The sequence below is a fragment of the Polyergus mexicanus genome, unplaced genomic scaffold (assembly GCF_030449975.1).
Source record: "Polyergus mexicanus isolate NDT 795.1 unplaced genomic scaffold, iyPolMexi1.0 SCAF_3, whole genome shotgun sequence".
Lineage (NCBI taxonomy): Eukaryota > Metazoa > Arthropoda > Insecta > Hymenoptera > Formicidae > Polyergus > Polyergus mexicanus.
Window position 1 is genome coordinate 11423798 of NW_027223323.1, and position 16662 is coordinate 11440459.

The window sequence follows — 16662 nt, forward strand, 5'->3', positions numbered from 1 at the left end:
CCTTCGACCTCATCTCTAGCTCAGGGCGTTTTTTCCAAAGGCTATGACAATTCCACTGTAAAATATTGATATTCATAAGTATTAAATAGTTTGTGAATTAGAGATTTTATCCACCAGACATTTCAGTAACAGTTCAATATTTTCAGATTTAGCCAATAATTCTAGCAATTTTAAAATCTTTGACCAATCTGATAACGATAGCTCAGGGCTAGACGGAAAAACAAGATTAGGAGTTAAACATTCTCCTTTCGCTTTGGAAGCCGTAATAGACGCGAAGCTATCTCGTGAGAACGTGGGGGAAGGTCCAATGTCTTGTTTAGAAGACGATTTATACAAAACAGGGAAGTTAGACAAGTTACGCGCCGGTATCCTCATCTGCGTAGTCCTAGGCTCCATATTACCAACTGATTGACTTGCAATCGGAGAACTCTGCACAATAAATCTTCTCGCTGTATTGTAGTCAATATTTTGCAGGGCCATTAACTCCGTGGTTCTTCTCTTCACGATAATTTCCGGGCATTCCTTGGACAAACAGCGGTGATTGCCCTTGCAATTTATACAACACAGGATGTTCGAGCAAGGATTTGTTTCGTTATGTTTATCCATTCCACAAGTAAGACATTTAGCTGAATTTGTGCAAAACTTGGTAGAGTGATTCAGTTGACCGCAATTGAAATACTGTCTTATGTTAGGAACATAGGGCGTCATTTCCAGCCGTGTTTTCCACAAGAGAACATGAGAGGGAACAATAGCGGATCTGAGGCTAAGCTTGACTGCCGTTGAGTCCACATAATTGATTATACCGTCCACATAATTCCTGACCTTCAAACGGTATATGTCCTCCTTGTCAAAAATTAAATTGGAGTTGTTATTTCTCAACTCTTCCCAAAGCTCATTGTTAGAGACGTCAGTGGGAACCCCTTTTATCACAACTTTACGGAATATAAAGAACCAAGGAATATTGATTGAAAACTTGGAATCTTGTGCAATTTTATTTGTAACAGCATTGTTTGCATCTATTATTGAACGTAATGGACCATTTCTTCCTGCTGATACGCTCAATCAGTGAGAATTTGACACCCAGGTTAGACAATGATCTTGCCACTTCAACGTTTACCGGAGGTTTTGAAGAAATATTTCCACTATCTACTTCCTTCAGCGAGACAATAGCCTTATAAGGTCCAGGGTCAGATTTGATGTATTTAATTACTTTATTAGTATCAGTTATAGACACCGAGGTAATGAGTGATCTATTTACTGAAGGCGGAATTTCCTTTTTATTCTGTATTACTTTTGGATTATCAACTTTTGCAACTTTCTTAGTAACAACATTGGATTTGTTGTTAATGGCGGCCCTTTTTTTAATCCCTCTCATTGTGTTCCGTACCGAGTTAGCCTCCTCTTGGAGGCTGTGGTACAGCTCCGACGTCATTAGAGAATCATTTGGAGTTAGTGACTCACATTCCATATATTTCTTGTCCGTTGTGTCGTCGTTGAGCCATGATCTCTCGTCCGCCATGAGGCGACAGAGGTTAAAGTGCGCAGCACCCGTACAATGTACAGAGTTTCTGCCACTGATAGATGAGGATGAAGTAATAACGAATACCAACAAGCTACTTTACAAGTGAACACACAGTACTGGTTAATACAGTAAATAAATCCTCGTTAAATCAGACAAGATAGTTAAAAAGAAAGACACGCCAAAAAGCCGTTCGACCATTCCGATTCGACCGATTCGACCGGCAGGTTCATTTTCAATTCACTCTAAAACTTGTGACATCTAGTGACTACGAGGGTAACTACATCACCCCCATTAAGTTAGTCCCCCCCCCCCCACCAGCGCTAAATAAGTTTTAACTTAGATCAAAATTACGTGCTAATTAGGTGCTAATTAGATGTTGAAGTCCGAAATTTAGTGCTCGAACCGTTTGGCGGGAAATTAGATATATACTGGGGGAGGCTGGTTTAACATTAAGCTGCCCCCGCCCCCCATACAAAAGAACATACAAATAAATTAATTATTAAAAAAACAAATACATAATAAATAAATAGTAATTAAGTGCTCTCAGAAACCGTTGAAATATATCCAAAATAAAATTGTTTTATACTACTTTACTCTTGTATGGCCGTGGACGCGACTGACGTTTAAGTTCGAAATTCTGCCAAACGGATCGAGCATGTAATTTGGCGTTTAGATATCTTAACCTAATATTAATTAACGAGTATTTTGATATCAGTAACTATCTAGCATCTAATTATTTATTAAATAATTAGGTGTTCGATCCGTTTGGCAGAATTTCATACTTAAACATTGGTCGCGTCCACGGCCGTACAAGAGTAAAGTCCTATTAAATAACTAGGTGCTCGATAATTACTGGTATCAAAATAATCGTCAATTAATATTATGTCGAGATATTTAAACGCCGAATTAAGTGCATGATCCATTTGGCAGAATTTCATACTTAAACATCGGTCACGCTCACCTCTACACAAGAGTAAAGTCCTATTAAATAATTAAGTGCTTAAAAATTATTAGTATCAAAATACTCGTTAATTAATATTATGTTAAGATATCTAAACACCAAATTAAGTGCTCGATCCGTTTGGCAGAATTTCATACTTAAGCATTGTTCGCACCCACCGCTATGCAAGAGTAAAGTCCTATTAAATAATTAAGTGCTCGATAGTTACTGGTATCAAAATACTCGTTAGTTAATATTATGTCGAGATATCTAAACACCGAATTAAATGCTCGATCTGTTTGGCAGGATTTCGAACTTAAACGTCGGTTGCGTCTACAGCCGTACAAGAGTAAAGTCCTATTAAATAATTAGGCGCTCGATAGTTACTGGTATCAAAATACTCGTTAATTAATATTATGTTAAGATATCTAAACGCCGAATTAAGTGCTCGATCCGTTTGGCAGAATTTCATACTTAAACATCGGTCGCGCCCATCGCTACACAAGAGTACAGTTCTATCAAATAGTTAAGTGCTCGATAGTTACTGGTATCAAAATACTCGTTAGTTAATATTATGTCGAGATATCTAAATGCCGAATTAAGTGTTCGATCCGTTTGGCAGAATTTCATACTTAAACATCGGTCGCGTTCACGGCCATACAAGAGTAAAGTCCTATTAAATAATTAGGTGTTCGATAGTTACTGGTATCAAAATACTCATTAATTAATATTATGTCGAGATATCTAAACACCGAATTAAGTGCTCGATCCGTTTGGCAGGATTTCGAACTTAAACGTCGGTCGTACATCCACGGCCGTACAAGAGTAAAGTGATATAAAACAATTTTGTTTTGAATATATCTTAACGGTTTCTGAGAGCACTTAATTAGCACTTAATTATTATGTATGTTTTTTTAATAATTATTTTATTTATATGTTTTTTTGTATGGGGGAGAGTGGGGGCCAGCTTAATGTTAAGCCAGCCTCCCCCAGTATATATTTAATTTCCTGCCCAAAACGGTTCGAGCACCAAATTTCGCACTTCGGCACTTAATTAGCACCTAATTTTAATATAAGTTAAAACTTATTTAGCGCTGATAAGAGGACTAACTTAATGAGGGTAACTACATCAGTAATCTCGAGAACAAGGTGCGAAATATAATTGTTATTAATTTATTACTGCATAAGGATGTCAATCCTTTCTTTGATTTCCATATAACTATTTTTTTAATCAAAAGTTAATTTGTTCGCATTAGGATGGAGCCCGGACTGATGTATTGTGACATAAATCAAAATTGCGGTTTGCTTTTTGCACGATGCGGTGAAAATTAATGGTTTGGATGCACCGAAGAGATGATAGTATCTGGTGAAGACAGATCGGTTTACGATGCTAACGAGAGATATAGCATTACCCTCCTTTCCGTGAAATAATACGTGAGATAGCATGTGTTTTATATTTGTGATAATATCCCGTATCGATGTTATCGTATTATCGTGAAAGTATAAAGTCAACTCTCTTCTTACAGAACACTGAGCGGATGCATCTTTCGCATAAAAAAAAAGATTTGTTGAAAGAAGTTGTGCATTTTCTATGCATTCAGTTTTTCTTCTGAATTGTTCAATAGTACGATTTTTAGAACGGTACACATCTATTTTCAATTGATATGTATAAAATCTCTTATACAACATTTTTCATAAAAATTGTTTCCTTCATACATAAAAATATTAACTACCGTCTTTGAGGGGATATTTAACAGCCGTCTATTACCTGCGATTAAACTGGCAGGTAATTATATATGCATCAGTGCACAAGATCCGTTTGGATCGAACTGGAGACACTCCAATGACTCAAACGAGGATCGGAAAATCAGGCTAATGAACAATCGTAACTAACGATGTTAATTAAGGACGATACGTTGTCTTCTGTAATTTTTCTCCAAGAGGTGGCTTCTCTCAAAACTCGTGAGCGACATAATTGTATTCGTTTAATATTCCAAAAGCAATCTACCTTTCGTAAATTTATTCTGATCTTTCTTGCGAGTTTCAATAAAACATGAAATTATTACTTTTTGCACAGAGAAATTATGAATTAAATATTGGAGTAGTTACAAATATATAATTTATGATTTGTATTTGATAACTCGAAAAACCCATGTATCCGAAAAGTCAGACATGTAAAACTCAAAAAATCGAAAATGCAAATATTATTGTACATTATGCAATTAAATTGAAAATATGTGTAACGCTTTATAGAGAAATAAAATTTTAAAATATCTTGTACTTTCAAGTTGTAAATGTCTCAGTTGCGTCTAGGAAACTTTATACGATTTTTATAAAATGTAGACGACTACTTCTATTTACATTTCAATTTCATAAAAAATTTCGACACTTGTAAATAAAGTTAAACAGGCATGGGAAATGCATTTCAATGGCGACCGCCGAATTGAATTTCATCTTTCAACCTTATGACAATTATTGTGTCATACAGTACTTTATCGAGTGGGCAGCGGCTGACGATTATTAACTATCGACTAATTTATATCCCGATGGCATGTGTGTATTTGTCCGCACGTGCGACACTATGTATCTTAAACGACGTTTCGCACTTCATATGGTAAGACACATTTACTAGGAGAAGGATTTATGCATTATAGCACGAGAAAATATATCCGAGTTGATCGCATCTATAAATTATGGTGAATTTTACTTTTCTAATAATAATAATAATAATAATAATATCGATACACACATAATAATTTTGTGGCTTTTTGTCGATTTTTTATTTTTGTTTCGTCATAGAAAAAGTTTTGTTTTCGTGACAAAATTTTTTTTTCAGTTTTTTATGCTGATGTGTTTAGATGTCAAAAATCATATTTTTAAAAAATATCTGTACGTATGTATGTATATATATTGTACAACCTCTAACTTTCGCAATTTTTGAAATATCGGGCTAAATTTTTTTTTAATGAATAGAGCATTAAAAGATGATATTGAATTTAGTGAGGATTGGTGAAACAGTTCACTTTTTATAAAATTTTGAATTTTTGGGAAAATATTTATATACATTTATATACTCTAACTTTTGCAAATTTTTAGATATTGGATTAAATTTTTTTACATAAATACAGTATAATTAAAGGATGGTTGGTATTAAATTTGGTGAAGGTCGATGAAAGAGTTCATTTTTTATAAAATTTTAAATTTTTTGAGAGAAGTCTGTACATGCTGTAAATTTTTCGCAAATTTTGAGATATCTTTCTCTATAAGAAAACCAAAAATGAAAAACCCACTTACTTTAAAGAGCTTAAGCTTTGTGAAATAAGATGATGAGAAAGCAATGTGCAAATTTCGAATTTGCACAGTTTTATCAATTTTCTTTATATGAAGGTTGTTTTTAAAATCGTTAATAGATCGTGACGCTGCTCAGATTGGCAGCAAACTAGTTTTATTTTATTTTATGGTAGAAAATATATATTTTCCTTTTTCATAAACTTCTATATGAATTCATATAATCAATTTTGACGTTAATCTAAAAACAAATAAATGTTTTATTCCTCTATTTAACCATTAAAACCTATATTGAACTTTTCCATATATCGGTAAACAATGCGTAATTTTAATACAAAGAGCAGATAAGTAATAAACAAGCATGCAAACAATAATGCGGTTAACGGTCGGCAGGGTTTGCATCTATACTATATGCGTCATTTAGCTTGTGTTTGGATAGCTCGTAAGTCGCAAAGTTAACAACGAATTCAGTTAACTTGCTTGCTAAAGTTAACATCTATGTTTAATGTTAAGTTATCACAACGGCAATTAAGTCTCCCCACCCGCCCTAAGGAATTGTCGCGAGAAAATTTTAGCGTAATAACAGCATATTTAAAGCATTCTCTCTTCTGTCAATTGTGTGTTAATCTTTTTTTTTCTCAATCAGATTCAACAAACAAAGCTTAAAAAATTTTTACGGCTTTAGATAATTCACAAATTTGGATATATAAATTACTTTTCTCAATATAAATTAAGAACTTTTATATATAGGAGAATATATATTTAGTAACTTAATAAATTTTCTCTAAAAATTGGGGATATTAAAGTTACATTTTGCGAAATTATTGAAAATAACCGCATGGATTTTTATATTTGTCTCATTCGAAGAATAGCGGCTAACGGAAAGAGACATCCGATTAAATTTAAATAATCGGCAATTACGAATCAGCAAGTGTAAATTTCTCGCGGAAACACAACTACCTGTTTAAGCACACCCACGCTATGCCGATGTAATTTCTCGATGCATGACGCCGCAACGACGCCGATCCCGCAGCATCCGAAATCTGATGCTGCGGCGAGCATCAATCGAGAAACTATGTGTCAACATAGAATATGCATATACATGCGATCATTGGCGAGGAACGGCCATAAACTTCTGGTCGTTTCAACTTTGCGGAGAGCCAATAAGATCAATTTCGAAGAATTGTATTTTCGAGGAACTTGTTTAGAATTTCATCTCGAGTAAATAATTTTAATAGTCGAGAATCTTAATTTAATCGCCCAATGGAAAGATTCCACTCAATTATTCCTCATAATTTTAATTATTTCCATTATTCCTAAAATATTTGTATGCATAATACAAGAGTGAAAAATAAATCAGTCTCTCGCGCAATAAAAAAATGTTCGAAATTATTGCTCGAGCAAGAGATAAGAAAAGTTCACTGCAGAGCATGATGTAAAATTGACGATGATTTTTCCTTTGACTCGCGGTGAAATGTGAAGAGCTCTCTAATTGTGCAATGTACGTTCATAATAACGCTTCGATTATTTTCTCTGTACATAAACTGACGCATGTTTACACATGCAGATAGTAAGTGAAGGAAGTCGACGCATAAATTTCATTGCGCTCGATAGATCAATCATGATTATGTTCACGTAGGCGTGTCAATAGTCGGATAAACGCGTATATCATGAAGGCGCATTGCAAAACGGTTTATATCAATCCATATCCAATAGTATCCGATTAGCCTGATATCGCACAGATAAGACGATATAGAGTAAGTGCATTTTTTTAAGATATCGATCGGTGACAAACTTATAATGATACATATTAGATGATTGCATAAGTTCGTGCCCGATTTTCATAGATGGCATTAAGTTACTGCATGGCGGAGTTCTATTGTTTTCGTGTGGTAATTGTTGCTTACACCGAATAGATGACATTGTCTTATGTCAATTTAGCGTCAGATATTGTTCAGATAAGTCCATTTGTGCATAAGAGAAATCATTAAAAATGGAGAACGAAAAGGTGCATTTGCGGCATGTAATGCTATATGAATTTCGGAAAGGCGTGAGTGTTGGGATTACACAAAAAAATATTCAAAGCGTTTATTTGGACCGCGCTCCTGCTCTCCGAACAGTCAAAAAGTGGTTTGGCAGATTTCGAAATGGTGATTTCAACATGGAGGATCAACCCCGCTCTGGACGGCCTTCTGGCATTGATGATGACATTGTGCATGCCTTAGTGGGAAGAAACCCAAGGATTACAACTGAGGATATTGCTGAGAGGCTGAACATCGATAATTCAACCGCTTTTCGTCATTTAAAATAGCTTGGATACATTTCCAAGCTTGATACGTGGGTGCCGCATCTCCTGACTGAAAGGAATAAGCTAAACCGCATAACTGTGCCTCTTTCTCTTCTCGAGCGTAACAAAAAAGAGCCTTTTTTAGATCGAATGGTAACAGGCGATGAAAAGTGGATTCTCTACAAAAACGTACAGCGAAAGAGGACATGGAAAACAGCAGCTGAAGGAGCAGAACCCGTAGCAAAGGCTGGCTTGCATCCGATGAAGGTATTGCTGTGTGTTTGGTGGGATCGCAAGGGAATTATTTACTTTGAGCTGCTCCGACGCGGCGAAACAATCACGGCGGACAAGTACTGTGAGCAACTAACTAGACTCGCTGCAGCTATTCGAGAAAAACGTTCGATTTTGGCCAATCGAAAAGGCGTCATCTTCCACCACGACAATGCTAGGCCACACGTCGCTCAACAGACGCTGCGAAAACTGCAGAAGTTGCAATGAGAAATTCTGCAGCACCCGCCATATTCTCCAGATATTGGGCCTTCAGATTTTTATCTGTTCCGATCTTTGCAGAATAGTTTAAATGGCAAGAATCTCAATTCCGAGGAAGCTGTTGAAAACCACCTCACAAACTTTTTTCAAGAAAAACCAAGTTCTTTCTTCAAAAATGGAATCGACAAGCTTATAGATCGTTGGAAAACCATTGTAGAAAAGAATGGAGACTATATAATTGATTAATAAAAGTGTTATCTCTAAAATATAATCTATTGAAGTTTATATTTAAATCGGGCGCGGACTTATGCAATCACCCAATATTTTTTTTATATGGAAAATTTATAAATAAATATAATTAAAAGCAAAAAGAGATGTAATTAAAAGTGAAATTCGATACCTGAATTATCATAATTTATTGGCTAATTTTTTGAATTTTGGTTTATTTCAATTTCATATTATATATGTAGTAAACCGAGATAATATTTTTTTTCCTGCAAAGACGAGTATCGGGGTGATTACGATAATTACGGCCACTTATTTGAAAGGTCGTTTCTGAAGACATTTCTGACGAGAAGACGGGAAAAATAGTAAAAAAAATTTCCGACGAATAGTTTTCGAGATATGTCATTTTAAAGTATTGGACATGATAATAAAACTTTATAAAAACGGACCCAACGATGTTGACCTTATATTGACATATGTTGTCAAGATCATGATTCTGAGTAACTTTTCCTTGTAATTTAATCGGCGGTCTCTTATAATTTTTGAGATATTTAAAGTTAAAGTTTAATTCAAAACAAAAATTTGGTTTGGGTTATATAACGTAACCCAAACCAAATTTTAGTTTTAAATCAAAAATAGGTTTGGGTTAGGTTATATCTTTCGGAAGTGTAGCCCTCCTCGTAGGAGGGGGGGGGGGGAGGGGAAGCGGAATCCACTGTGTCCACGCGGATTATACTTTACAACGCGAAGCGAGATCCACCCTATAATTGTTGTGTGGGTGGATTGGGTTAGATTCGAAACGAAAATTTGGTTTGGGTTATTCTTGCACGATTCTAAGCTACACATGGAAGATACTCGCGACAGTGATCTTCACAACATATGTCAAAATCAAAGTCATTGAATCCGTTTTGCAACGTTTTATTATCATGTCCAATACATTAAAGTGATATATCTCCATAACTATTGGTCGGAAAATTTTTTTACTATTTTTCTCGTGTTTCTCTTCAAAAATGCTTTCAGAAACGACCTTTCAAATAGGAGGCCGTAGTTATCGTAATCGTGCCGATCGTTTAAGAAAGAAATATGTATCGTAAAATGTTAAGTTCTTCATTTAAGCATCCTTGTCACAATCAACAATTTAATCTTTTCAATTTTGAATAAAATTTTGAATTTGTATAATTTTAAAATATAATAAGATTTCTCTCTCTCTCTCTCTCTCTCTCTCTCTCTCTCTCTCACGTGTTAAATTATATTTCGAAATACTTTTATCTTATCATGAGATAACACAGATAAAGTAAAAAGATACTTGTGCAAGTTTCAGGTTTTTATTTTATCTAACAACTTATCGTCATTCGATAACAAAGTTTCCAAAAAAATATCACTCGATTCCAAATATATCGCAACAATCCTAACAAAAAATCCTAACAAAATCAAAGATATTGGAGTAACACTCGTGTCCTAACGAAATGTAAACAAATGTATTTTTCTGGTGGTTTTGTGTTTCATCATGCGCACTTCAGTATAATGTGCGGTTTGTGATGGTTCATTTTTATTTAATCTCTTTCTATTTTGCCGCAGAAATATAATTTTTTAGTCAAATATTTCAAATCGACGGAATGCGAACTGTGATATTGACATAACCGAAGGATTCTATAAGATCATTCGTATTTGTTAGCTTCAAGATAATAACTAATACAGTTTCGTGCATAATACGCACAAAATAGCAGAGAAAAGAAAGCTTTAGAATGACTCCAAAGATAAATCGGCTTATATGAAAACTTAAATCACATTCTTAAGAATTCATCAACGTATCAAAAAGTGCCAAACAAACGTTTACTTTTTGTTTTAAAAATCGCTACGACAAAACGGACTATAAATTGGAATCGAATCAAAATCTTTACATCGCTCGTGAAGCGAACTATAACCTATAACCTTTGATTGTCGCTATTGCCGAACATTCGTAGCAATGCTTCTGCTGATCAAAGGATGTTGCTTCGTCCGGTGCATTTACATGCACACGTATACTATATGTTATGCGTGTAGATTGCTGACAGTCGCTGTTTTCACGACATCCGCTTTGTGGACGAGGACGCTGGAAAAGGACGCGAACTTTCGCTGACAAAATCAGTTTTTGCGACTGCATTTCACTCTATTTAATCGTGCGACAGTCGCGTATGTCCATGAAGTCCTAAACACTTTCGAGGAAACTGACAAATCTTTAATGTAAAGCTTTCAAACTTCAGTTCAATTTCTTGTCAATTTCTCACACTGTTAATATTAATCTGTGATAGGAAATTAAGATTATTTTAATCGCGCAATTTAGAACATAAGATATGTTTTATCTTGGTACTATAATATAAAAGCACAAGTCATACTTTGAGAAATGATAAATATATATATGAAATTCAAATTAAATGTAAAATTTAGATTATGTTTTAATATTTCCGATTATAAAATAAGGATCTTTGCAGGAATTTTTTAGATGTCTGATATATGAACTAGTATAAAATAATCTATAAAATAGAATTTAAACTTGCCAAGTTAGTCTTGTTCTAACTGTAAATTCCAAATTTTTCTTATTCACGAATACTCAATATAAACAAGAAAAAATTGTTTTGTATGTTCAATTAATTTAGAATTAATTTTTTTTTAGCCAGAATATTCAGACTCCAGTTTTAATTGATTTTTTATTAAAAATTCAAAATTCTAATATATTAAATTTCAGAAGTAATTAGATAATCAAGTTCTCTATTTGATCATTTATCTAGGAATGAGAATTTTTTAAACAGTCGCATGATACAGATCTGTTTTGACAAGTATAATAAGCAATAATTATATCAAAAAATTAATATGAAAGGTATCTGTTTTTGAATATACAGTATATTTAATGTTTTAATATAACTATCTTTACTTTATGTAAAAATAAATCTGAAGAGTAACTAAAACGGAAAAAAAGAGAGGAAGAAAGAAGAGAGAGTATAAGTGTGACAACCATTTTACAGCGCACCAATTGTACATAAAATTGTAAATCTGATTAGTTTTATATGCGCGGATTGACACTCGATAGTTAGTGAAAATAATGAAAGCAAACAGCTTCACGTTGCTACATATCGAACAATCGGATTTATAGGAAGTTATTGGCATTAAAAATACACGGGGATACTTCGTAATCGTATATACGTGCCTCCACTCTGTCTCCCGTGTACACTATCGATTCACCTCGCGACCTTGTGCTTAATTGAATTAGTATCGGACTAAAAAAGGATGACCTTGAGTCAATTAACGGTGAGACAGAATAAGACAAACGTTCCTCGTCACCCGCTCGGACAACAAAAAGAGAAAGTTCTTCTTTAAAATGTCGCGAAAATCCCGCAATTATGATTCTCTCAATGCCCATATTTTGCGCGAGTACTATCCAGTGCAAAGCAGTGATCATTAATTTGCGAACGCTTGCAGATAGTTGACAAAATCTTAAAAAAAATGTTAATTGATATTTATCAATTTTTATACAAAATGGAAGATTTTATAATTCATCGGTCTTATGTAATTTTTATAATTGTTCCTTGACAAAAATATCTAATTTTTAGCGATTTTTGAGTGATTTTTAGTTTAAGATCCATTTAATCAAAGTTATTAATATATAATCTTATGTGTTATTCTAATTTTTATTTTCTATAAATAATCAATTTCTATTTTCATTAAAATATGTTGTATTATAATCGCTTAATCTAAAATATATAGCAAAAGAGTGATATTTTTCCGGATACCGTTATTGAAATCATCGTATTTTTTGCGAACGATCATACGCATCACGATTTGGGCGTGTATGTCGCGCACGAAGCTGAACAGATCGGAACTGGAGCGGAATTAAATGTTGGGAAGTATGACAGCGACAATAGCGTACCAGTTTGCGGACGCGCTGGCGAACCGTCGGGCACGATGATCTTGGTCTGCGACTTCGGCGTGCCCTCGCTCATGGTAGTTTCGATATGTCTTCAATTTTCCACCGCAGGAGGTGGGAAACACGAGGCCCCCTCTTTTAACTGTTAGCCAAAGCTCAGTGCCGCTTCTTTGATCGCACAAATCGCAGGATTTTTCCGATCGGCGCGTGATCCTTCTTTTCCTAGGAAATATCTCTTTTTTTGATTTTTTTTTATCTAAACCGACCACTTTAATACGAATTGTAAATGAAACACATTTTTGCTTCGACTTATATGTAGGATGGGACCGCTGACTTTTTTTCAAAATCCCGATCGATGATCGTTCTGAATCTCGCTTGAGAATGTCGATGAGATCGTAAGTTCTTGGTGAGGAGCGAGAGAAAAGAAAAATTTGTCGATCTATTTCCTTGAAAGCAACGATTGACAATTTAATGAAGATCGCAAGATCACTGTGATCGGCGGAGAATTTAGATTCTTCGAGAGTAGTATTCTCGCTGGATCGATCGTGCTGGTCCTTGTGCTACAATCGAGGTGACAATATCGAATAAACGTCGTAAGGAAATTCAATATCGATCTTAATTTTCCAAAACGTGCACCGATCGAAATACACGAGATGACTCGTCGCACTCCGCGGATCGTACTTTCCGCCTCGATCCTGTTCGCCAATCTTCTCGATTTGGGAGGAGCCGACGTGCGGCGCGCGACGCGGTGGCGAGATCGGCGTATGACCGCAAGGCGGGTGCTCTCAGTCTCTCAGTAGGTGCATTTCTCTCTCCCCCCAGACGGTGTCACAAGGTCACGAGATCACTGGGTTCGGCTGGATTCACGCGCGCTGGCGTACGTACGTTCGATCGATTGGTCGGTCGGTTGGTCGCGGTTGCCACCAACGGGAAATACTTCGCCGATATATATCGCGACGATCGCAATCTTGTTACACACAAATAAACGTACACGTACGCATCAAGATCAAGATTCACTTGTCGATATTTTGTTCTGATTCAATAATCGTCCAAGGATCTATGAAAACCGATCGACAGATCGTCTGAAGACACTCAAAGATCGTTATCGTGATTGATCGTCACGCGATAATCGTCGCTGCAACGTGATCCTGGTGAATGAAACAGCGTTGGAGGAATCAGACAACGAGACGCATGGGAAAACGACGATGTGCGGGAACGCAGCGCGCACGTCTAACTAAAGCGCGGAGTGTAGCTACTTCGTCGCAGCTGACTAGAGCGTGGACCGTCGCTACTGAATTACGCACGAAGTAGTGGTACAATCCGTGGTATGTCGAACGGACTGGATGACTCTTCTGGCGCGTTGCGAAATCACGGGTCACCACCCTTACGCGTCTCTTCCTGGATCAAATTTCCCTCCGTCTCTCACTTGGCGCTCGTTTCCAGTCTCATTCCTCTTCCTTATTTCTCTCTTTTGTTCCCAATTCTCCTCTCAATTTTCCTCTAAACACTGATCGCTTCAACGTGCAACGATTGCCCGATACTGATTCTCGCACGACAGCGGCTTTTCCTCGCGAAAAACATCGACTGCCGCGCGCGCGCTACTGATGCGAGGGGGTCGGTGGCGGCGGTGAAACGTTCTCTCCCCGGCTTTTCCAGGGGCTCCTCTCTTCTCTTCCTCCGTCTCGCGTCCTATCGTCGCGCGCGCGCGCTTTCGCGTCCTCTCCTCTCGGCAATCTTTCTTCTCTCCTCCCGCTCGCGGTTGCGACCATAGTGTGCATCCCATCTCGTTCCATCTCGACTTGCGTTCTCTCTTCGCCCTCTCGCTTCCTCTCGCGGAAAGGATCGCGAGGCGTCCCGGGCGTAGTGAACAGCTCACCCGCTTTTCCATCCTCGCACGGCGCCTGCGCGTCCCGGGGATGTTCCTCTCGCTTACCCGATGCGATCTCCTCTTGTCCCTCCATCCATCTGTCTATTCTATGGATGCCCTCTCGGTCTTTCTTGCGCGGTCCACGCCTTTCCTTTCTCTTCATCCCCATCGTCTCCATTCTCATTTTATCTCATTTCGTCGCTTCGAAAATGCTATCTCTCTTTCTCTTTTCCGTTCGTTACTCCGCTTTTCCTCTCTTTTTCTCTTTTCTATTAGATGGGCGACGCTTTTATCGGCCATCCTCTCCCTTTTGCCTATGTTATCTCACTGAACCATACACACTTCTCGACGTCGCTGAAGCTGCCCTTCCGGAGAACGCAGAGTTGTTTAGCCTGACATTCGTGGCGGATCGAATTTGAATGCGTGCGAGACACAAAAGCAGGTCACGGTTTCATATCTCGAAGAAAAAGAATAGTAAACATCGAATGAAAATGATATCTTTAGCGATCTGTTTTTTTTTCGTAATACAGAGAAAACGAGTAACTAAAAAAAACATACTTTAATTTGTCATTAAATTTCATTTTGCACTGTCGCTCGGCCCTTGCATAAATCCGCAAACTATGTAAACCGCCAAGTGATAAATTCATCTGTCTCGCGCGACGTATAAAACGAACAGCGAAATATAGAAACGAATGATTGATATGAAAAGCGCGAAAATTATCACGCGAGAGAAGAACACGCTCGTTGCCATTGTAATATAATAAATCACCTTCGCTCATTCGCCCGATTCCTCCGAATATCCTAATCGTTGAACGCAAGGCGCATCGTCTCTGCTCCCTTTTTTCGGTAAATTATTCAGGCGTGCATGAGAAAGAAAGAACGGCTCGATGCCACCGTTATTTTCCTCACAACGTCGGCTATTTACATTCACACCTACGGAACGTACACATAAATCGAGGCTTAAAGCTCGATCTTAGATTCAAACGCCAGCTTTAAGTAGGGCTTCGCGACGTAAAAAAGAAAGAATTAGAAGCCCGTGTGGTATAGCTCACGGAGAACTGTTTGTAGTCGCTTCGTTTATGCAATGCATCGTTCGTGAACTTATGGCAAGTGCAGATATGCATTAAGCATGAAGGTATGCTGAAAGAGAGGAGAGAGAAAGATTACACTCTCGCATTCTAAATGATGTTGAATTTTTGGTAAAACTTAAAATTAAGGGCGACCTCACCGATTTCAATGGCCTTGTTGTCAAGAATATAATTCTGAGTAACTTTTTCAATTTAATCATCGCTCGTTGCTTATTAAAAAGTTATGAACAATTAAAGATAATGACTGATTGATGCTTGGGACATAAAACTGCGCACATTTTCGCATGAATTATCAACTTTCACATCAAAAAACGAAAAAAAAATGATAGAGAACTACAATGAACTAAGTAGGTTTGCGTAGACAGAAAGCACGCGCGCGCACACACACACATACACACACAGGGGAGGGGGGTGTAAACGGGGCCTTCAGCCCCCCTTCCGGATCTACTCCGCCGGTAAGCAGGATGGACCTCGTTTTACAACTTATATGCTACATTGTAAAGCAAAGTCCACCCTGCCTACAGGCGGGGTGGGTGCGGGAGGGGGGCCGAAGGCCTCCCTTGCACCCCCCCCCCGTGTGTGCGTGTGTGTGTGCGCACGCGCGCGTCCTTCCTGTCCATGCATGTACTTTAATATATTTCAAACTTTTTTTGTTAATATAATATATTTCAAACTTTTTTTGTTAATAACTTTTTAATAAGCAACGAGCGACGATTAAATTAGAAGAAAAAGTTACTCAGAATTATGTCCTTGACAATATATGACAAGGTCATTGAAATCGGTGAGGTCGCCCTTAATCTTAAGTTTTACCGGATTTTTTAATGCGCAAATGTTTTCAGTATAAGTACAGTAGAATTGAAGTATATATTTATGTATATACATATTTTTTCAAATTTTTTCTCTTTAAAATAAAATTTCTTTCCAAAGAACAAAGTTAATTAAATATACATATATACTCAAAGATGAAGCGATATTTTGATCTCGAATAAATAATGCTCTCGTATAATGAGATATAGAAAGTAATACATATACACACATACTCATACACATAACAA

The 16662-nt window shown here is 36.8% G+C and overlaps 1 protein-coding gene and 1 pseudogene across 9 annotated transcripts in view; both read right to left on the reverse strand.

Annotated features, from left to right (window-relative positions):
* The window catches only part of Kcc (solute carrier family 12 member kcc), a 134612-nt gene that overhangs the window by 51114 nt on the left and 66836 nt on the right, over window positions 1-16662 (reverse strand). For 2 of the 9 annotated variants that reach the window (XR_011446699.1, XM_070293192.1), the window contains exon 1: window positions 12656-14952. The exons of 5 other annotated variants lie outside the window; for them this stretch is intronic. Coding sequence is in view for 3 of the 4 variants with exons in the window: in XM_070293192.1 (XP_070149293.1) it covers window positions 12656-12728 (73 nt within the window). In the remaining variant the exon portion in view is untranslated. Of the gene's footprint in view, window positions 1-12655; window positions 14955-16662 lie in introns of those variants that run through there. 2 more of the 9 variants (XM_070293200.1, XM_070293199.1) reach the window with 1 other exon arrangement.
* On the reverse strand, window positions 82-1519 carry LOC138944872 (uncharacterized; annotated as a pseudogene).